The following is a 23,300-nucleotide window of genomic DNA, read 5'->3' as shown; positions in this document are numbered from 1 at the left end:
TTGCGATGAGACGAGTTGAAACAATGCAATGTTCAGAAAGAGGCCTGACTGATGATGTCATGTTATTGGAGGACATGTTCAAATGTCACAAAGTCTTCAAAAAAGGAAGAAAGTTCCAGTTTAAGTCTGGTATTTTATAATAAACAATTCAACGGATCATTTGTGGCTAACAGTTTTCACTAAGATGATGCTGATTTGGCATAAAGTCCAAAAAATTAAAGCAGCTTTGCAAGTATCAAGCTACTGTTGCCATTTTCTCGTAGCTTAGCTTACTTAATTTCTCTGGGGATAGCGCCAATGTAGTGAGGCTTTATTTAATGTAGAGTAACTGGTAGCTTAGCTCACTGCATTCTCCAAGTAGCTTGCCCAGCACTGCAATCTGCAAACTCACTGCCAGAGGCTACTAAATCCTAAACACTAGACCTTAAAGTTAGGGTGAGATAAGAGGTGTGAGATAGTATGGGGCACAGCCAGTTAAGGAGTTTAGGAATTGCTTCTGAAATAGGAAGATAGGATTCTTCTAGACAAGCAGTTAGGATATTTTTTCGGTAATGAGAGCCCTGTTTGCCAGCTTTTTCCCCAGAACAACTTTATAAGGTGATAATTTGTTTACAGCTTGTCCTGTTGCCTCTAAAGAAAACAATTATGCTGCTTTAAAATCGTGATAGTCTCAACAAAAAGGTAACAGATTTCCTCTTTATTGCTTTACAATGTGAGTTACTGTGTTGTGTGTGAATAGGACGTTGGCGGATGTGGATAAGGACGGTCAGCTACAAGCTGATGAATTCATTCTGGCCATGCACCTGGTGGACATGGCTAAAACTGGCCGACCTCTTCCCCTCACACTGCCTCAAGATCTGGTGCCTCCCTCTCTCAGGTAACACAGACAGATTGACTCGGTGGGTTCATCAATATATTCATGATTACAACTGCAGAGATTCTTCTTTTTTCATTTCAGAGGAGGAACCAAGCCCAGTGAGCTTGTTAATGGAACAGGCCCCTACACAACTCCCTGTTTATTGGACACACCAGAGACAGAACCTGCACAGAAGCCAAAGAGCAGTGGTACGACTTGTCCTGTATCTATGTTTTATAAATGTGTAAGCCTTTGGTCTTCCACTGTGCCATATCGTCTCCTCCTCTTCCTCTTAGTCTCCTTCGAGGACAAGCTGAAGGAGAACTTTGCGCGAGGCAGTGCTGAGCTGGAGAAACGTCGACTGGCTCTGGAGGAAGAGCAAAGAAAGGAGAGGGAAAGGAGAGAAAGGGAGGAGAGAGAGGCTCATGAGAGGAGGGAGAGGGAGGCGAGGGAGCAGGAGAACCGGAGGAGGCTGGAGGAGGAGAGACGGCTGGAGAGGCAGAGGGAGATGGAGAGACAGAGGGAGGAGGAGAGGCTGAGAGAGCTGGAAAGGAAGGAGGTAAGTGGGAGAAGTGGCCTCACACGTGAGATGCCGAACGTCCAGATTGGCATGTCCGGTGACCAAGTTCTTTTGTACTTTCAGGCGGCGAAGCAGGAGATGGAGCGCCAGCGGAGGGAGGAGTGGGAGCGTGGGAAGAGAGAGGAGCTTGGCAGGAGGAGAGAGGGGGAGCAGGAAGAGATTTCCAGACTCAGGGCCAAAAAGAAGAGTCTAGAGTTGGAGCTAGAGGCTGTGGTGAGACTGTACCAACATTCAAATGTGCATTTAAAGGTTCTGTATGCAACTTTATACATGTAATCCTCATATGGCCTGTGGATTGACGTCTATGTAAAGGACCTGGGCTAAACTTTGCAGGAAAATCCAAAGGGTGTGCCTTGATGTATGTACCCTAGTAGAGGGGTTCCCAACTGGTGGGTCATGGGTCCATTCTGAACAGACCAAGTGACTCGCAAACGTGTTGAAATTTAAAAAAAAAAAAAAAACGCACTTTTTTTGGACGTACAGTGAATATCCTGCACACGCTTTTATTTTATTTTGTTGTAGAGTAGGTGAATAACAGACATCTATTAAACAGAGACAACAAACTAGCTTGACGACATGGCCAAACGCAAGTGTGACGCTGAATTAAACTTTGTGGATCTTGAACTAATGACTAAGGACCAATCTGGACCAGTTGGGAACCACTGCCCTAGAGTCTTGCCCCTCTTCAGCTCCACTGCAGTGCTAACAGTGTGCAACACCAGCTAACATTAGCTAAGATGTACACACACAAGACAAACCTTCACTTAGCGCCCTGTAGCAACTTAAATTCAGCCAGAACAAGACTCAGCACCCAAGCCCTGAGGACTTGCTTCTAGACTGCCCTCTCGATCACCCCAAGTCTCTGTCGGATCAGTAAACTTTATTTTGCTGTGAACCCTGGTGCTGGGGTTGCTACAGCAGCTAAGGTCCGTGCTGCCATCCACTCTCCTCACGGGAAAGTCGTGTGCTAGTGGCGAGGAATGAGGAGGAGGGTCCGCAGGCTGTGCTAGCTAGCTAATTCTTGTCTCATTTGTTGTCTGATAAACAGTAAATCCATCAGATTCAGTGCCCCATATCATAATTTCAGTTCCCCTGGTGCTGAAAAGAAATCCTAACATTACACGAAGCACGGACATGCAATATATTGCGGTATTAGGTTTAAACTGACTTATGTTAGCGAACGTTAGCTTGCCTGTTAACACGGAAGAATTGCTAGCAAGCTAACATAGCAAAATGCTGTCTTGAGTGATTAGCATGTTTTAATTCACCCAGACTCCAGGGCCTGGTCTAGCAGGTAAATTCGTTAGCTTGCTGTTTAAAAATTACTTTATCGTCTAATGTTAAAAAGCAGCTAACTCCAGATTAATACAACATAGCTTAGTTACAGCTAGCTTGCTACCTTAACTTGCTTGCTCGCTAAAGTTATTGCAAACAAAATACTATCTGAGTGGATATGCTAGTTGGCTAGCTTGCCAAATTATTTCACCACCTAACGTGATGCTAACGTGACACTAAATTATGTAACCTTACAAATGGCTTTTTACTAAACTAAAATTGAGCTAACCGTAACCTGAGTTAAAGTTGGCTGTCTAGGTTGCTTCACAATGTCAGTTGATACTGGAATTTGCGGTAAGCTGTTTAGTATCATGGAGTCATTGGTCCAAATGAATATAGGAACACACACCTACAGAGTGTGCGCACCGGAGCAGGAGAACAGTATGCTGACTACAGTTCACTTAACAGCCTCAGAGAGAGATGTTACTAAACTCTTGCAAGAAAAACCATGTGCACATACTGATATCAATTACCCGGTCTCACAGGGCAACAAGCACAAGCAGATCTCCGACCGTCTCCGTGACGCTCAGAGCAAGAGGCGGATCCTGAAGGCTGAGGTGGACCTTGTCAATCAGAAGAGGGACTCGCGCATCGTAGAGATCAACACACTGCAGCTTCAGTTTGAGGTTAAAGAAAAACTTTTGTTTTCAGTCCCTCCCTGTCAAACATTTAAATTACGCTCATGAATGTATTTTTGTAATTTTCTGTTTGTGTGTTTATGACTGTGTGTTTGCAATAGGACTGGCAGAGGAAGCTGTCACAGCTGGTCCCTGAGCAACAGCGACTGACAGAGAAGCTGCGAAACATCAACCTAAACAAAATCCCCTGTGGGTTACAAACGCCTTCTGCTTACACAAACACACAGACATCATATCGGTCACTGAATTCTCTCACTTGCATCTGACCTTTAAACTTTTGCCTCGTAGCCGTGACTTTGACCTCTCTGACTGGGAGCGTGACAGAGAAAGGGGTGAACTGTCGGAGGCTGAAAGACCAGCTTGACACTCTGGAGAGAGAGACCACAGACAAACTGGCCCAGATGGAGCAGTACAACAAGGAGCTTAAGGTCAGTGGTCAGCACAGACTGATTCGGGAGACGGAGGATGGTAGTGACATTTTTAGCCCGTCTCAGAGGAGTTTAGACTATTTGAATCCAACACAACCTAAATTAGCCCAGGAAGAGTCGGGTCAGGCCACTGCAGAGTAGCTCAGACCACAGATTGTAGAAAAACTTTGATGTCAACCAAAGATTTTAGTTTGGAGAAAGCTTAGTTCACCACTCTCCAATGTCTTGGTTAGTTGTCAAGTCAAGAAATATTGTGAAGTAGGTTTGAGCAACCGTCCACTGTCAGCCCAGCAACCAGGAATTGCCAGTATATTTGCGCAGTTGTGTGTGCGGCTGGGAGATGTGTTCAAGCCACACACAACTGCTGTTCAAGCAGTGTGTTCGCTACGTTCCACAAGCTCTCTTAGCTTCTTTTCTTCTAATGAATAAACAAAATAAACTCACAAAGGAAATATTCGTACACCTGTTCTTCTAATCAAACAGAAAAATACAACTGTACACCTTCTGAAATTAAGTTTCTCTCTTTCACCTAACTAAGACTAACTTAATTACCATAACACATTGATTCAAACTCAACAGAAACAAAGTAAAACTCACCAAAACTGTCTTTGTTGGTCACTGATCCAACAATCATCAACTCTGGTTTGGTAAAAACAAACAATGCACAAGGTTAGATGTGGAACATATGCTGATCTATGCGCTCTCTCTCGCTCTCGCCTTGTGCCAGCTGCCCACTGAACAGCGACTCCCACATGCTCTTAAGAGGCAGATAATTTAAGTAAAATAAAATTACAAAAGTCGACTTTCAAAAAAACATCCAGCAATGTACTGAGCCAATCGCCCATAGACAATATATTCATCTGATTGCCCAACCCTGTTGTGAAGTACCTCAGTGGAGTTGTGGTAAATTAAGATGCCTGTCAGTCGAGCAGACTGAGCAGACACGCACATATATATAAATATATGTATATTTAAATTGCAATCAAAAAATAGTTTGACGTTTCGGGAACTAGAAGCCCCTTTCCCACTGGACAAAAAAACCCCACCAACACCCACTAACGTCCAGCTTTTTTCTTTTAGTGGGAAAGGTCACAATTGGCATTCATGCTCGAGACAAATGACTCTGCAGTCACAAGTATTTATTGGCTCTCGCTCCGATCAGCAGTGATGGAAACATGACACTTGGGTGGACTGGCTAATGTTCGCCACTTTACTGGTGACTCTTCGTCATCTCAGCCATAAATTCCATTTGGTTCCATCCAAGCAACGCGTGAACATCGCTCCAAATTGGTCTGCACTAGGCCCGTTTCCACTGAAGAAGTTCCTGGTACTATTTGGGGGGCAGGAACTACTACAGGAACGTCCTCTCGCTCAGCCCTCTGAACCGCCGTGTCTCCACTGAGAGAGCGGAGTAGGAGGAAGGTTCCTGTAAAGTTACCGGGCACTGTATGTGACGTAATCGTTGTGCGACCATTTTGACAGGGGCGACGTAGGGGCGTAGGGACGCCGTTAGCAGTGTCTGTAATAATTCCGGCCACAGTCCGTGAAAAAAATATTTTTTTCCAGCGGATGTTTAGTTACAACATGATTGAGCTAACTGGAGTAGTTTCATGTCGTATCTGACAACGGGAGACTTTTAACAGATGACGTCCTGATGTTAGCTTTGCTGCTGCTGTTAGCTGTCCCTGTCAGCTGATGCTTTCTAGACATAGTGATTTCCCAAAACTGAATAAATACCACACATAGCAACACAAAACTGCTTTGCTAGCTCAATCATGTTGTAACTAAGATATCCGCTGGAAAAAATATTTTTTTCACGGACCATGACCGGAGTTACTACAGACACTGCTAACAGCTAATGGTTAGCCCAGCTAATCTACGATAACCATGTTGTTGTTTACAAAATGTCACATCCCGCCTTGAGTATATCCAGTCAGCACCAAGTAATCCCCAAGCCCCAGCCAGGAGTTTCTCGGGGCCGTTCTGAGTACCTACTCCGAGGCAGGGACTTGTTTAGCCCCTGTAAAAGTTCCAGAACTCTGTCCTTCGGGGGTGGTTCCTGCGGTAGAGACACGCACCAACGGCCCCGGCCCCGTAAAATTACCCCGAAGTTCCTGCGGTGGAAACGGGCCTACTGAGTTTGAAAGAGAGACTGAATAAATGAAAATGAAGTAACAACCATCACATTTCCACTGGCCTCCATGCTGCTTTCTACTGTTTACTAACCTGTTTTTGGCGCATTTGTGACGTCATACGTGGCACACCTGGAAACAAACAAAACAGAAAGGTATACTTGCCTACTGGCAATAGGAATGGAGTCTGTCAACTATCTTTAGTGGGTTTAAAAAACATTTAAAAACCCACACGCTAATTTTGGTGGGAAAAAGGTGTCAGATGTGAAGATTGATACCACTAATCTGTGCGTTGAGTAGGATAAAGCTGAGAGCTAATTAACTTAGCACAGTCATGTCTTTTCATTTCTGTTTGTGCACTGACTAAAGAAGATGTGTTGTTAATTAGCAAACTTCAGATGTGCTAGTAGGTTTATTTTTTAACTTCTGGAGAGAGCCAGGCTGGCTGTTTCCTTCTGTTTCCCTTCTTTATGCTGGCTAAGCTAATCAGCTGGCTCGTTCCAAAATTAATGCACAGGCTCTAAAGTGGTAATTTTCTTATCTAACTCTCTGCAAGAAAACAATAAGTGCATATTCTAAACCTATTCCTTTGAAATATGGCTCTTGAGGCCCTAACTTTATTTGGGAATCATGTATCGACTCACATTTCAGCACAGACGTTTCAGAATAATACAACAAAATGAAGCAACATGACTACATGATGGATTACACCAGTATTTGTTTTCTTTCCCTCAGCAGTGGATTATTGGAATAAAACAAAAAAGGGAGTTTCACACTTAAAACGCTGCCGTGAAATCTTGTTCGGCTGGTCATGGTAACTCTAGAGTTTCACCCCTCAGGCAGAGAGATCCTCGTTACCTAACTGTTATTGCTCACGTACAGACTCAGATGTACACACTCGCTGGCAGAGAGCCTGAGAATTCGATGCCTGTGATGAATGATGTCATGCAGTCTCACAGTATATCGTCAATGTGATGCTAATAGTTGCAGCATCAAAACGCCTGCTCTTTCTCTCTTGGTGTGTTTGATGCCTCTCTTCTCTTAACTGCTTTTTAAAGCTTTTAACTTCTTTCTCTTCTCCCTCTTTTCCTCTGCTTCCCTCCACTTGGACTTCTTTCTTATTAATTCACATTTATTTTGTTTCTGTCTGATGCTTCTTTTCTTTCATCCACAATGCAATTCACCTGTTCTCGTTTTATCTTGACCACACTTGTCCTACCTTCTGTCCATCTCGTTCTCCGCCCTCCTCCATCCTCCCTCTCCCTCCCTCCGTCATCACACTGTGTTTCTCTCATAGCTTGGGGATATGGATGACTGTGTCCTGCGGGGCCTTCTGTCTCTGCTGGCCTGCCTCAGTCAGCTCTTCCTCCTCATCAAGGTTATCTTTCTTCCTCTCTGTCTCTACCTCCCACTGTGTAATCTTTTCTCCGTCCCTCCTGATTAGGTTTCTTTTTTTTCTCCTCACCTCTTGTCTTCCCCCAAAGCCACAATCTTTAATCTTCCTTTTCATCCCGTGATGATTCGATCTGTTCGCTCATCCTCAGCTGTTTTTTGTCCTTTGACTCATTATTAAATGGAGCTCTGCTTTGGTACCATGTCTTCCTCTTTTTTCTTTTTTTTTGTCGTTTCTCTCCATGGGATTTGTTCTAGACTGTGTTTTTTGTGTAAACAGGATGCACCCTGAGGGTAAAACACACTCACACAGAATGCTTAACCTGCATAAGTTTTGTTTTAGAAAGGAAAAATAATGGGACTCAGCTTATACACATATATATATATATATATATATGTACACATATATATATTTACACACACCTGCATGTTTCTGTGAATGGCTGTCAGTTTGTGGACTGTTCTGCATGTTTGCACTACTGCACCAAACAGGTGAAGTTTTTTTTAGAGATGAGTTTTACAACACATCTACTTCTTTCTATAGATTCAGAACAAATGTAATATACACTACTATTATACATACTACAGCAGTGTAGTAGGGACATTGAAGGTTAAAAAAATAGAGAGCTCGGACTGGGAGGTAATTTTTCGTTGAAAACTCAGAATTTCCCAGATTAAAGTTGTACATTTTTTTTGACAAAAGCTCAAAAGTACTCTGAGATTAAAGTCACAAATTCATGAACTGCATCACTTTACTTTAAAGTTGGATCCCCACAGATGCCACCAAGGGCACACTTTATTTTACAGTATGCTAATAAGATGTAATAATCCGTACTTTGTATCAAATTAGACCAGGAATGTTAATTGATTATGTGAGACCTCATTCATATAATATTTGGGTGTGTAAACCCCCCTCTACCTACATCCTACGGTGGCGTAATAGGGAGTGGGGAGTTACGTATATTCCAATAAAACTCCGAGATTAAAGTTGTACATTTTTAGATAAAAACGTAAAAATTCTCCGAGATTACACAGTAATAAATTTGTGAGAAAAAAACAATAGAAAAAATAGCGCTTTTCCCCCTAAGGATCCACATTGCTTCACTTTGCAAGGTTGGATTAACCATATCACTTTATTTTACGATACATTTATAAGACACAAAAAGTCGTACTTTATATAACAAAAGACCAAGAAAGACCAAAGGGAGAGCAGGCAGAGGAAAGTTTGTGAATGACAGAAAGATTTTAATTTACTATTACAATTAGCTTAGCATGTGTCATACCTTACACTCCTCAGTTAACAAATACTTTGCTGCAGTTGAGTCAATTCACGCCATATGCTCGGCTGGTAGGATGTCATGTTGACCATGTTTTGTGTCATTTAAGCTGGACTTATTTGGGGAAGAACTTAGTGCAGCTTTCTTAAAGTGGTCTATAACAGGTTGCCAGATCTGGTATAATTTGTTTTCACACCTTCTTAATGAGAATTTAATCTTTTCCAAATACAAGTAGTGCATCACACCCTTCATGAGGGCAGAATGGGCAGCAGCCCTGTTTGCTTCCAATTTAATAACAGCAATCTACGTGTTAGTAGGGTTACAAATAATATCATACTAAATATAATGTTTATTATATATAGACTAGAAAGACCTGACAGTCAATGCTAAACTGCATCTGAAATCAATCATCAGGTTCCCATCTTTAATATGATGTGAACTCAGTCGGCCTGTCTTTACCAATGCAGCTTTTAATATATGTTTAGGTTTAGCCTAGATATGTGATTTCATCACTGAGTTTTTGTCTTGTAATTTAACAACTTTAATCTCAAAATTCTGGGGTTTTCATCTGGATATAACCTCCCTCCCTCAGCTCTGTTTTTGTTTTCTCTATTCACAATGGCCCTAACACGCTGGCGTAACATCCACCACTTTAGCCACTTTGTGGTTGGAGCAGATTAAAAGCTTGTATATAGCTGTGTTGTGCTCTTTGCCTGGTAATAACACTGTTTCTGCGTTGTTAAACTGTTAAACTGGTCGTTGCTCGTGTCTTTTATATCTCTCTAATGCATCATACGCTCTGTGGCTGCATCAGGAGCTGAGGGAGAAGCAGGTGAGACAGCAGGCTGTCCTGGACGACCTGCACAGAGTCAAAGAGGAGAAACTGAGGGAGCTGCAGAGACGCAGGGAGGAGGAGACAGAGAGGAGGAGGAGGGAGGAGGAAGAGGCCGCCAGGTGAGTGTGAAGGAGCATGTGACTGCAGATCACTCATACTTCACCTGAATCTAATGATTCTAATAAAACACATTTTCTGTCTCGGGCTTTAAAAAATCTGCTTTTACTTCCCACAGACAGGCGAAGCTAGAGCAGGAGAGGAGAGAGAAGGAGAAGCGGGAGGAAGAGGAGGCGCGTCAGAGGAGGCTCCTGGAGGAGCAGAGGGCCAGACAGAGGGAGGAGGAGGAGAGGGAGGCACAGGCTCGCCTCCGAGCAGCCCAGGAGAAAGCACAGGAAGAGGAGAGAAGAAGGAGAGAGGAGGAAGAGGAGGAGAAGAGGAAGAGGGAGGAGGAGGAAGAAAGAAAACGGAAAGAGGAGGAGGAGGAGAGGAGGAAGAAAGAGGAGCAGGAGAGAGGAGGACAGAAGCAGCCGGTGTTGGTGGCTCAGAAGTCCTCGAAGCTGACCACGTACAGAGCTCTGTACTCGTTCGTCGCCCGAAATGCAGACGAGCTGAGTATCGACGCAGACGGCCTCATAGAGGTACGACACACACTCAAACACACACACACTGTGAAGACACACTACATGTTTGACTCACACATTTAATATTAGATTCCTAAAAATATTTAGGCATTTTATTTTCCAAGTATTCCAAAAGCCATGTTTCTGATAACTCCCATTCCTTTTTTCAGGGTTTGAATGGGTCCTTGAACCCTTGAAAGTTTGTGAATTTGAGGGACAAAAATCATGGTCTTGAAAGTTTCTGAAAATAGTAGAAATAGACATGGGTCATTGAAAGTGCTTGAATTTGTATATTTTGTGCAACAATAGAAACTGTGTTGTGACAGTAATCAACCTTCATCCATGTCTCCAACTAGGCTGTGTTTGGTCCTTGAATTTGAGGGAAGTGGGCCTTGAAAGTCCTTGAAAAGTCACTGAAATTTTTTAACGGTTATTTAATTTAACTTTGTTGGTTTTTAAGGAAATTTAGCTTTCGTATCAGTACCCAACCTCTTTATAAGTGGGTAGTTTGAATTCATTTAGAGCTACAGTTTCTGTCAGGTGTAAAGTTTGTTTACTGTGAACCACATCTCAGCTGTCATTAACATCACCACACAGCTACAACTTTTTACATGTAAGTGTAAGAAAAAAACTATCACTAATTAACAAGCGTTTGATAAAACATTTACACATTGTTTATGATTATGTAAAGGAGTACCTGCTTTTCAATTCAATTCAATTCAATGAACTTTCTTTATCCCGAAGGAAATTCTTATGCTAGAGAATGCTTCAATTTACAGTAACACACATTAAAATAACAACGATTAACATTCACTTTCACTTTTATTATCACATCAGCCTGCTTTAGAGATGAAGAGATTAAAAAAACAGTTTATTTTTGCATAATTTGTTACATATTGCCATGACAAAAATGCATATACTCCTCAAATTATACATTTTGTTTATGTGCAGTTTCTTAATCAATGTGATGGCCTGAACTGTGTCAACATACCATCATAAATATTTTAAATAAAAGTACTTTTCTATTAAAAAGGTGTCCATGTGACATTTCTGCATGACAATCTTTGTATGTAAAAGCCTCTAGATTATAGTTTTACAATAAAGACTCGTACTCGTACTCGTACTCGTCGTCCTCCGCTTATCTGGGTCCGGGTCGCGGGGGCAGCAGCCTCAGCAAAGAAGCCCAGACAGTCCTCTCCCCAGCCACTTCTGTCAGCTCTTCCGCGGGAACCCCGAGGCGTTCCCAGGCCAGTCAGGCGATGTAATCCCTCCAGCGTGTCCTGGGGCAGCCCCGAGGTCTCCGCCCGGTTGGACATGCCCGAAACAGCTCCCAAGGGAGGCGTCCTTACCAGATGCCCAAACCACCTCAACTTGCTCCTCTCGATGTGGAGGAGCAGCGGCTCTACTCCGAGTCCCTCCCGGATGTCTGAGCTCCTCACCCTATCTCTAAGGCTGAGCCCAGCCACCCTGCGGAGGAAACTCATTTTGGCCGCTTGTACTCGCGATCTCATTCTTTCGGTCACTACCCAGAGCTCGTGACCATAGGTGAGGGTTGGAACGTAGATCTACCGGTAAATCGAGAGCTTCGCTTTCTGGCTACGCTCCCTCTTCACCACAATGGACCGGTTAAGCCCCTGCATCACTGCTGACGCCGCCCCAATCTGCCTGTCAATCTCCCGCTCCATCCTACCCTCACTCGTGAGCAAGATCCCGAGATACTTAAACTCCTCCACCTGAGGCAGGACCTCCCCCCCGATCTGGAGAGGGCAATCCACCCTTTTCCGGCTGAGGACCATGGCCTCAGACTTGGAGGTGCTGATTCTCATCCCAGCCGCTTCACACCCGGCTGCGAACCATCCCAGCAAGAGCCGGAGGTCACTGTTCGATGGGGCTAGGAGGACCACCTCATCCACAAAAAGCAGAGATGAGATCCTCCTGTCACCAAACCTGACACCCTCCACCACTCGGCTGCGCCTAGAAATTCTGTCCATGAAAGTTATAAACAGAACCGGTGACAAAGGGCAGCCCTGGCGGAGTCCAACCCTCACCGGGAACAGGTCCAACTTACTGCCGGCCACGCGAACCAGACATATTTTGATATTTAAATTGCTTCAAGGTGTAGGGCAGATGTCAGGATACCAAATCCAAGCTGTAGGTGAAGAATTACATGAGATTAAGTAGGTACCCCCATCATTTTCGCTATGTGTTTTATTCTGCATTTTTCACAGATGGGGTGAGTTAATAATTTCATCCCTTTTTGCTGTATGAAATATCTTTTATGATCACCCATTTCATGAACTGGATACATGTCAAAATTATGAAAAAAAATTGGTTGTTTTTTGTTCTACAGCGGGTTGGGCTGTCCCGAAAACTAAAGATAAGATAATACTTTATTGTACACTTCAGTGTTCATACTGTGCCTGTACTAAATGTGACCTCCATATTTGAAATCAAAATTACACCCCTGACTGTAATATTTGTTAGTTTGTAATATAATATTTAATGACTATGGGCTGGCAGCAGATGTAGGACAGAAATAAATTGTGTCTAGTTAAAACAAGGAGTTGTCAGATCTACTCAAGTGAAACTGACAGTGAAGCAGTCTGTGTGTGATGGATGTCTGAACGCAACGCACTAACTGTGTGTGACTGCTGTGTAACAATAATTGTTCCTGATTGGTCCAAAAGAGGCCTGCAGTTGGGAAACAACATGTTTATCACCGTCACCTTGTTACGTTTGATTGTGTTTGACTGAGCTGTGTTTTCCATGATGCAGGTGGATGAGCAGACTGTCGGTGAGCCCGGCTGGCTGTGCGGGAGTTACCGTGGAAACAAGGGCTGGTTCCCCCAGAGTTATGCAGAGAAATGTCCTAAACCCTCTACTTCTGAGACCGGCCCGTCTTCACCTGGAAAGATGTCCTGTGCGCTGCCACCGCCGCTAAACACAGGGTAACACAGAGAAAGAAACATATGAGACACTTTCTGTGATGTTTCAGTTCCCCGACACTAAACATAGGATGGTTTGTGTCTGTAACCGTCACTGTGGGCTTTGTAATGTACGCCACAGCACTGTTGGGTTGTTTTTATTCTTGTGTTGTCTCCTTCCCTAATGGTTTGTCCCTCCTGTTTTACCCAGAGTCCCAGATGGGGAGGTAGCATGTGACAGCACCGCTCCTGCCCAATCAGACGCTTCACAGGTAACGTCCAACCTATATTTACTTTTCACTCCCGGCACGCAGTAAATTGGGTTAGTTACTTAGTTCACTTAAAAGGAAACTCACTCCTAATGGACAGATGAACTTCTCGGGGACTTGCTCCAGATGCAAATTGAAACTCTTTTTTTGTTGCTGTGTCTGCTCAGGATTTATTTACTGGAGAGAATAACCATGTTTAACAGGAGCAACATGGGAGTTTCTTATCCTTTCATTATTTACTCTCTGTTGTCAGGCATCACAAGGACAAAAAGTTCCCATAATCTATTTTCTAAAGGTTTCTAAAGCACTTGTCATGAGCTTTTGGATTATCTCAGGCCTCCCTGCTCTGACAGTTTATTAAGATTAAAGCAGCTTTAATTCATATTTTTACATTAACGATAGATCAAATGACTGTGCATTGTGAAAGGAGACACTTGTAATGACAAACCCACAGAGAATCATCATCCAATCCTGCAGTTCCCCTCAGCTATACGGAGCGTTTTCATCTTCTTTCAGCTCATTAGATTAGGTATATTACCAAACAGGCTTACAGGGCCCTGGCCCAGGGGCCCAAGAGCTCAGAGGGGGCCCTGAGTCAGAGCCTCTGCGTGATGTCGCTGTTATTTACTTTTCATTTCTTGTCCCAGGGCTTAGTCATCATGTCAACAACTGAGCCCCAAAAGTCCTAAAAAAAGAAAAAGTGAAGGAATAGTCTAAACATTCACTTTGAAGATGTCACAAGAAAGAAAGCATCATGAATAATTAAAGTGAGTGTTTCTATCCCCGCAGTTTATCCACAGGAATTTAGATGTGCTGCGTACTCTGTGCAATTTGCCCTTCAGTTTTGTGAGGAGAAACAACAACATGTTGTACCTGAACTAAGGGGGACAGCATTTACACGCATTTACCTGTGCTCATTAGCTGCGGTTACACAGATAATATTTCTTGAATCTGATTGAAATCCCCATTGATTAAAGATTCTAACGTCACTGTCGACATCAACACTAAATAAAGTGTTAAAAAAGATGTGTGTTTACATGCCCCAAAGCATTTAATCAGCATGTAACTTTATCGACTTGTGCAAAGTGATTCTGCCCACTGTGAAGCTGAAAGATTTGTTTTTATTAACAGATGCTCTAACTACAGTGCAGGAGGTTTCCATTTGTGCATTTGAAATGATGCTTTTAAAAAGAGAAAGTAAAGGACAGAGATAACCAAAAACATAAGAAAAGAGGCAAAAACCAAAACCAAAAACACACACACCCACAAAAATATATTCCTTAAATATATACAGAGAGGATGTACTAAAACTAAATATTAGGACATTTTTACGTACAAACATATATTAGTAAATTCATGAATGGATCAGAAATGAGCAAAGTTGAAGTAAAGCATGAAGGAGATTATTGGACCAAAAACCATAACTCTGAATGAATGCTAATGTTTCTCTGCTGGATGTGTAAATAAGCAAATGTTTGCTAATGTGTTGCCATAATACAACAACAATAATAATAATAATAAACTTTATTTATATAGCACCTTTCATCACACAGTCACGAAGTGCTGTACAATAAAACAGATGGAGAGTAAAACCAATTAAAATGTCACCACAGTAAAAGATGAAATACAATGAGACCAAAACTGAAATCAAGATAATGAATAAGAATTAAAATCAATAAAATAGAGAGACAGCTCAGATAAAATCAGAATATGCTCTCTGACTGAAGTATTTTTAAAAAGATGCAAAACGACTACAAGGACATGCAAAACAGCTGCAAAGAGACACAAAGAGACTCACAATGATGACAAACGGGAGTGAAACAAACACAAAGGGACACAAAATAGCTACAAAGAGACCGAAATGATCACTAAGAAGCATAAAACAACTTCAGCGACGCACTAAATTACTGCAAAAAAATGCGAAACAACAACAAAAAGAGGCTCAACAACCATAAAGCTTGTGTCTTGCTCCTGTGTAGTAGAGCAAGTGGGGCCTTCTGCATGTCTGTACCCGGGGGTCCACTGTCTCATGATACGCCCATGCACACACCCAGACTCCCTGACGAAACAGTAAACTTTCTGTTGCTGCTGTAACATAGTTTAGACCCAGTGCTGCTGCTGCCCACCAGCTAAATGCTTTAAGTTCACCTTTATGTTGGTGTTAGCTAAAACCTTAAATCACAGTGTGTCGTCCACCTCATTCCACACCACTACAGACCACCTCTTTGGGAAAAGAGCAGGCTGCACCTCAGGGGGGACTGAACAGCCCCGACTCCATGCCAGACCAAAAAAACTTTCTGTTGCTGCTGTTACATAGTTCAGACCAGGTGCTGCTGCAGCTCACCAACTAAAGGCTCACGACTGCGGCTTCAAGTTTATGTAGTTAATGATAGCTAGAACCTCAAATCACAGTGTGTCGTCCACCTCACTCCACGCCACTACAGGCAGCCTTTTTGGATCAGCAAACTTTCTGTTGCTGCCTTTACACAGGTTAGACCAGGTTACCAGCCTGCTGTGACAACAGACGCTGGGGTGGTTTTTAGCTGGCTGAATTCAAGCCACTACAGCTGCCGACTGAAGGTCCGTCTCCCAGGCTGCTGCCTCCTATTGTTAGCGTTATTTTACCAGAATATCAGAAACTTTTCTGTAGCGAGAATCTGTTGAAAATCTGTAAAGGTTAACACGGGCTTTATCAGTTTTCAATATCATTAGATAAGCATGTTTCTTGTACTCTAGTAGTTTTTAAGAGAGACTTAAACAAAGACTCAAGACAGCCGTATGTCCTCGGGCAGGTCGTTCCAGAGTCTTGGGGCCCTGATTTCTAAAGCTCTGACACTTTTAGTCTTCAGTCTGGATTCTGGAACAAACAAAAGAAATGTGCCCGAGGATCTCAAACCACACAGATGTTCATAAGAGATTAAAAGGTCAGAAATGTAATCTGGAACGAGGCCATGAAGTGACTTAAAAGTAATCAGTAAGCTTTTAAAATCAATCCTAAAATAAACAGAGAGTCTGTGATTGTGCTTCGTGGTTCTGGTTAATATCAATTATATGTCAGTGTTGTGTTCACAGCGTGTTGCTCTGCCCCCAGGTAGAACAACAAGCTCATTAATGCAGGTTTAAATATACCCTGCTCGGCTTCTTTTTGGTGTCGTCGGTGTCTGCCTTCATAGTATATCTGAGCTATAAACAGGCTTTGGCGGGGAACTAACTAGGTCTGGCTGGAGTACACGGTCGGCTGCTGACACCAACACAAACACACACATTCACACACACACACACACACACACACACACACACACACACATCCTCCACAGCAGCATGGATTTGTATTTATAGCTTTTCCCTACTGAGAGTTCTTCTCTCTCTCTCTGGTTTTCTGTGGGTCACACAGACATTTACAGATCTCCATCTCCCAGTGGGTAACATCAGTGTTAGTGGGTCTCATGGTCAGAAAGTGTTAACTCGCTCTGTATCTAGATGAGTCGCCCAGAGGCTGGTTTTATCTTTGATTTCAGAGATGATTTGCTCGAAAGTGAAACCCCACTGCTCTTGTTATCTTATCTCACCCTTCAGTCCTCCGTCCCCCTGCTGGCTCGAGCCGTCTCCTCGTGGTCAGCCACCTCGGAAACTCACCTCAACCTCTCCTCCGGCGCGGGCGACGTCATCACCGCGCTGCTGAGCTTCTCACAGGGTGACATCATCAGCGTGCTGCAGCAGAGAGACGACTGGTGGTTGGGGCAGCTCAATGGGACGCAGGGATGGTTCCCAAAAAGCTACGTCACTTTGGAGACGGGTGGAAACACAGAGTATGAAGACACATAGACGCACACAGACACTTTTCTGTTAGCTGACCATGACACTAAATTAACCACGTGTTGTTCCCATTCTAGGGTGGATGCGTTCGACACGACAGACTCTGTTCAGCTTGAGGGTAGGTAAAGTTTATCTGCACAATAAAAGCGAGCCAACTGTCGCACATGTGGCTCTGACTCACTCTACTGTGTTTTATCCCAACCAGAGTATGTGGCCTTGTACACATACGAGAGCCCGGAGGCGGGGGACTTGACGTTTGTTGAGGGAGATGTTGTCATGGTGACAGAGAGGGAAGGAGAGTGGTGGCGAGGGTGCATCGGGGATCAGACCGGGGTTTTCCCCTCCAATTATGTCCGACCTGTTGAACCAGAGGTGAGTCAACCTGTAAAGTAAGAAAATATTATTATAACTAAAGTTTTTGCCGTTTCTCACCTAAAATTGGAACGTTTGTGTTTATAATTATATTTTTAGTATAAAAAGTAAAGTTTTTAGTATATTTTTAGTATAATGAGGCAAAGATGAGTCATAGTTTTTGATTTTTTTATTGCTAGTTAGAGAAAATAAGAGCTTTTGGGAACTTGTGACAAGTCTATAAACTGACCCATCATTAGTAGCACACCTAACATTACTTTTTTCCCATTTTTGTCTTTAATTTTAAATGTAATGTTCTTATTTGTTACCTTCCCCCCTTTTTTAACTCCTATTTTATTCATTTAGGCATCAAAACCTGGAGCTCCGGTCAAAAAGCCAGGTGAGACAGCTGCTCACAAACACTGCACACACACACACAGGCTGTCACAGTCTGCTGATTAACTCCATTATACCTCTGACATTTACCTGATCTATATTCATCCTCAGCTATATCTGTTTGGTCAACAGAGATCGCCCAGGCAGTCACCACCGCTGTTGCCCCGACGATGCATCAGCTGCGTCTGTCTCCCGGGCAACTGATCGTGGTCCTGGCCAAGAACTCCACCGGCTGGTGGCTCGGGGAACTGCAGGTCAGTCATAAGATCTTCAGGGGCCCTACCAAAGCTGAAGTGGTCTTTTTTGTCTTTTTCTGAATAAAAGAATAAAGTAAGAGTGTAAAAACTTGTCAGTGACAAAGTTTTATTTCAGAATTAATTAGGCTCTTGCACCTTGAAGCACTGTATTGGTATGAGTAATCAGTCATAGTGGGGAATATTTGAATCTCCACAGAAATGGTCTTTAATTTCACTGTTTGAAGGATGCTGAGAAAATGTTCAGATGAAATATTTGATAATATGAAGAATGTTTTAATGGCTTGTTAAGATTTTTTGAAGTGGGGTTATATGGGGTACTTATCCATAGTCAGGGGCTTCAGTGCATAGCGGTTGGTAGTTCAGCTATGTAGTGTTGTAGGTGGGGGCAGCAGCAAAACATATTTTATATACACTCACCAGCCACTTTATTAGGTACACCTTGCTAGTATCGTGTTGGACCCCTTTAGCCTTCAGAACTGTCTTAATTCTTCGTGGCATAGATTCATCAGGGTGCTGGAAACATTCCTCAGAGATGGTTGTGTGTGAAAATCCCAGTAGATCATCAGTTTCTGAAATACTCAGACCAGCCCGTTGTCTGGCACCAACAACCATGCTATGTTCAAAGTCACCTTTCTTACCCATTCTCATGCTCGGCTTGAACTTCAGATATCGACTCACTGATCCACCTCACAAGGATCTACAGTAATGACATTGGAATGTCATTCGGACTAGATAAGTGTAGTCAGATGGTGTCAAAGTGAGGGAAGATGATCAGAACCAAGGGGGTCGAACTGCCAGAAGGCAGCACTGCAGATGTTCAGGACAGCTCCAAATACCATGGGGTCCTACAGGCCAATGGGAACCATGAGGAGGCCATAAGGAAGTCGGCCACAGCCAAATACCTACAAAGGCAGGTCCTGAAAAGTCAGCTTAACAGAAAGAACAAGGTCCGAGCCATCAAGAGAATGACCAAACTAAGATTCTGTGGGACTTCTAGATACAGACTGACAAACTGGTGATGGCTAACCAAGCGTACATAATTTTAATGGACAAACAACAGAAGAAGGCAGTGGTGATAGATGTAGCAATACCTTTGGCACTACATTTTCTCAACCCTAGAACGTCTGTATTCCTACGCATAAGCACAATGTGGTACGCCGCAGATCAGCAGTTTGGGTCAGACTTTCAGCTGTATCTTTTGCAGAGGGAGACTGAGCGGACCAAAAGAGAGAGATGCATAGGAGTGCCAAAGTTATCCTAAGTGCTATATTGTAGGCAACTGGACTTGCTTGAGTTTCTTGAAGACGTTTCACCTCTAATCCAAGAGGCTTTTTCAGTCCTGAAGTAAACAACTAAGAACTGAAGAAGCCTCTTGGATGAGAGGTGAAACGTCTTTAAGAAACTCAAGCAAGTCCAGTTGCCTACGATATAGCACTTCAGATTACCTGCGAATCTTCACCAATGTAGTGCCAAAGGAAAGGGCTGTCTGACTGCAAGGTAAAGCAGTGAAAATATTTTCAATATGACATACACTTAAACTGATATTTATATTTTTGGTGGAACTTTTTTTTTTTTTAGGTGGCTAAACTAGGTTTTGCTGCTGCCCCTTGTCCCTAGCAGTACATTGCTTAGCTTCCATAGTAGTACTCCTTCCTGCTTCTCCAAACTGGGACTTGCAGACCGACATCTACTGTATGTAATATACTGACAGTGGATAAGTACCTCATACAACCCCACTACAAAAAATAACGTTACCTTTAATGCCTTAAGACATCCGTAAGAAAATGTGTTGCAACATGACATACTTGGTCAGGTTTGATGTATCACACCTACTGTGCTACCAGCATTTAAAAATTGACACGATCTAAGCGAATTTACCGCTCAAACACAGCTGGAGCTGCAGGTGTCTTTGTATTTGCTGACTTGTCACATCAATGAGGAGCTGGTGAGAGGTGGACAGGAGGTAACGGGGTAATAACAGGGTTGTCTATAGGTCATACATCTACAGCAGCGAGAGGTCAATCCTCACTGTCTACTTTGTGCTGAGGCTGCTGCTGTAGCTCCGGTTAAGCTCCTGGTGAATGGTTTGACACAGTAATGAGACAGCTGAGTCAAATAAGCAGCCAGGGGACGATTCATACAAGACAGTCAGAATCTGAATTCACATTGTTGGAGGATTACGACAGCTTTGTCACATTGTACAGTCCCCTCAGTAAGGAATATGCTGATTTGTATTAAACTTGGTAAAGTAGGATGAGACCTTGAACGGCAATCGTTCAGTCATTCCACAGATGTCACGCTGAGCTTCGGCTTGATTCATGATGGCAGCGAATATAAATTCCCGGTAAAGACCCATCATGATTCAGTATGGTTTGTTTGCGCTGCCGAGACTTTAGAGGTTCAGCTCTCCACCCGACGAAATCGATTCATCAATTCATCTTCTCGATTTAGAATTCAGAACTGAACCAGCAGGAGATTGATTTACTCTCACTGGTTCTTTTCCCCTCCAGGCTCGAGGCAAGAAGCGGCAGAGAGGCTGGTTTCATTCCTCTCACGTCAAGCTCCTCGGCCCCTCCAGCAGCAAGTCCTCTCCCTCCCCTCTGCCAGGTGACGGCTGACACACTTTAAACATAATGATTTATTGGTTCTGTCTTACATAGTCCAGCAGACATACTGATATTTGTAGGCCAAAATTACTTTGACAGCACTGCTGATGAGTTTCTGTGGCTCTGAGTTTGACATTTACGTAGAAATATTCATTAATGTGGTGTAAATATCAAGATCCTATTGAATTACTGTAACTTCCTGTGCCAACATGGAATGAGTTCACACAATGCAGAACACCATAATGTAGTTTCTGTCATTTTGTTGAATTTTATGGTTGAACAGCACTGTTTTTAACCATAAAAATATCCAATAACTGCCTTATGTTTTCCAGTGATGAAACAAAGGAGGGGAGGGGATCAGGGAAAAGGGAGCAAGGGAAATGAGGGGGGCACAGAAATGCAGGATTTATTCCTGTATTGTACCACATCTGTGACTGCAACACTGCCTTAACAACAAACAACATAACAGCAAAGCACTATTTAATAAGATGAGATACGTTAAGATAAGACTTTATTGATCCCACACTGGGGAAATTCACGTTACAGCAGCTCACATAGCACAGATAAAAAAGCAAGTTGAATGGCAAAAGAATACTAATAGAATTAAGATGAAATACAAAAAGACATGCATCAGAATAAGAAAAATATAAAGTAGTAAATTTAGACACAACTATACACTCAATACTATTTACACTATATACACCTTTCAGTTAAATGAGATGTATATATGAATATATGTATGGGCATATTTTGACATCTGCACAAGATAATTGCACATTGGATTTAAAATACATGGTGTGTGGTATTAAAATTTAAAAAAAAAAAAAGTCAGATACCATAGAGAGGCATACTGCAAAGAATATTAATAGCAGACATTTTGCAGTGAGGTTCACATTGGGGAATAAATAAATAAATATTGCACGGAATTCACAGTGTAGATGTACTGTGTTGCACAAGTTAAGGGAAGTGTATAAGTAATGTGGCATAACAGTGCTGCATTAAGCAGCGCTGGTAATTTGACATCTTGCTATGTAAAGATAAAGTGGAGTAAGGGTGTCCTGAGTGCATAATGAAGTCATGCTCCCTCTGCTCTTTGTTGTGATAGATGGTCCAGTCGCATGCATGTAAGTGCATGTGAGTCCCTGTGAGTGTGTCCCACAGGTTAGCTAATCGCCACCACTCTGCACTGCACTCATACAGCAGTTACCACTAACATTGAAACGGTGTTGTGGAAGCCTAGTGCCCACCCTCCAGTTTGCCCCCGGGGTAACAGTGTCAGCGCTGTCAGCACTGTTGCTGTAGTTAGCACTGGTTATTGAGTTAGCACCGTTAGCTGCTATACTTCTTGTCCCTGTAGGGAAATTTGTCTTGGACTCAGGAGCTGCACGTGTATTGCTGCCTTTAAATAGAGCTCGTAAGTTGCATGTTTCCGTTTCTGGTACATGGGACCTTAAACATCGATTTCTCATAATGTATTTCAATGGCTAGATGAAAATTATTTTCTGGTCACGTTTGAATTGTGCCATGAATTTCATATATGTTTGTGAATTTTTAATGTATTTTTTCGTGCAAAGAAGGCTACAATTTAGTGGGAAGAAGACTTCTTCCAAGTTTTAACATCAGGCGGGAATCGAAAGAAAGAACAGTGTTCTTGTTGGTATGGTGACATTCGGGTACGAAACACACTGCTATTGATCTGATGGCTCCGTAGATTGTGGCAGAAGACGCAGCAGCAGCACTCTGAGTTGAGAAGTGGAGGGAAAGTGTGATGATGTGTCGTCACATAGGCGACATGTAGTCTTTCTCATTACGTTGTTTCCACAGCCTTTAACTGAAGAATCATACAATAAACTTTCAAACTCTTAACACGAAAAAATATTATTTAGACCCACACAAAACATTTGTGTAATCCAAGGCATTTAACTGGGACCAGAAAATAATAATTTTCTCTCCATTGGCTCCCATTCATATTTTCCGAGCCTAGAGGTCCCATGGGGGTCTACCAGAAGGGGCGTGACTTACAAGCTCTATAATAGTCCAGAAGAAATTAAAAACATACACCATAATGTGTATAAATGTTTGTACCAAATTCTGATCCATCCAAAAGTTGTCAAGACCTCTAACTTAAAATTACGAATATTAACCTCATGGTGGTACTAGACGAAAAGTCAGGAGGAATCCAAAGTCACCATGATTCATCCTCTGGGCACCATGAATGTCCGTCCAACAGTTGTTGAGATAGTCTGGACCGAGCAACAGACCAACATGCCCTTCCTAGAACCAATTTGCTGGCACAAATTCACTAAACTGAAGGATCTAACTTATCAACATGCTCAAACTCACGTCCTTATAAATCCTCATTTGTGCCTCTGACCCCTCAGTGTGCCAAGTTATCGCAATGTACGACTACACAGCTGCCAATCGGGATGAGCTGAGCTTCTCCAAGGGTCAGCTGATCAACATCCTGGACAAGACCAACCCTGACTGGTGGAAAGGAGAAGCCAACGGGGTCTTGGGCCTGCTGCCCACCAATTACGTCAAGATGACAACAGAATCAGACCCCAGCCAGCAATGTGAGTAAACCTCAA

General features: G+C 42.9%; 1 protein-coding gene across 5 annotated transcripts in view; it reads left to right on the top strand.

The window, feature by feature from the left end:
• Window positions 1-23,300, top strand: part of itsn2a (intersectin 2a) — a 78,950-nt gene that overhangs the window by 39,004 nt on the left and 16,646 nt on the right. For 3 of the 5 annotated variants that reach the window (XM_078173749.1, XM_033649222.2, XM_033649220.2), the window contains exons 10-28: window positions 740-877; window positions 959-1,065; window positions 1,153-1,415; window positions 1,500-1,649; window positions 3,257-3,397; window positions 3,511-3,598; window positions 3,698-3,837; window positions 7,267-7,347; window positions 9,453-9,592; window positions 9,709-10,111; window positions 12,869-13,041; window positions 13,229-13,289; window positions 16,863-17,095; window positions 17,180-17,220; window positions 17,308-17,474; window positions 17,820-17,853; window positions 17,982-18,103; window positions 20,617-20,713; window positions 23,094-23,285. In XM_078173749.1, coding sequence (XP_078029875.1) covers window positions 740-877; window positions 959-1,065; window positions 1,153-1,415; window positions 1,500-1,649; window positions 3,257-3,397; window positions 3,511-3,598; window positions 3,698-3,837; window positions 7,267-7,347; window positions 9,453-9,592; window positions 9,709-10,111; window positions 12,869-13,041; window positions 13,229-13,289; window positions 16,863-17,095; window positions 17,180-17,220; window positions 17,308-17,474; window positions 17,820-17,853; window positions 17,982-18,103; window positions 20,617-20,713; window positions 23,094-23,285 — 2,771 coding nt within the window. The remainder of the gene's footprint in view (window positions 1-739; window positions 878-958; window positions 1,066-1,152; window positions 1,416-1,499; window positions 1,650-3,256; window positions 3,398-3,510; window positions 3,599-3,697; window positions 3,838-7,266; window positions 7,348-9,452; window positions 9,593-9,708; window positions 10,112-12,868; window positions 13,042-13,228; window positions 13,290-16,862; window positions 17,096-17,179; window positions 17,221-17,307; window positions 17,475-17,819; window positions 17,854-17,981; window positions 18,104-20,616; window positions 20,714-23,093; window positions 23,286-23,300) is intronic. The other 2 variants (XM_033649223.2, XM_033649224.2) reach the window with 1 other exon arrangement.

The sequence above is a fragment of the Epinephelus lanceolatus genome, chromosome 13 (assembly GCF_041903045.1).
Source record: "Epinephelus lanceolatus isolate andai-2023 chromosome 13, ASM4190304v1, whole genome shotgun sequence".
Lineage (NCBI taxonomy): Eukaryota > Metazoa > Chordata > Actinopteri > Perciformes > Serranidae > Epinephelus > Epinephelus lanceolatus.
This window is presented reverse-complemented; position numbering and strand designations above follow the sequence as displayed.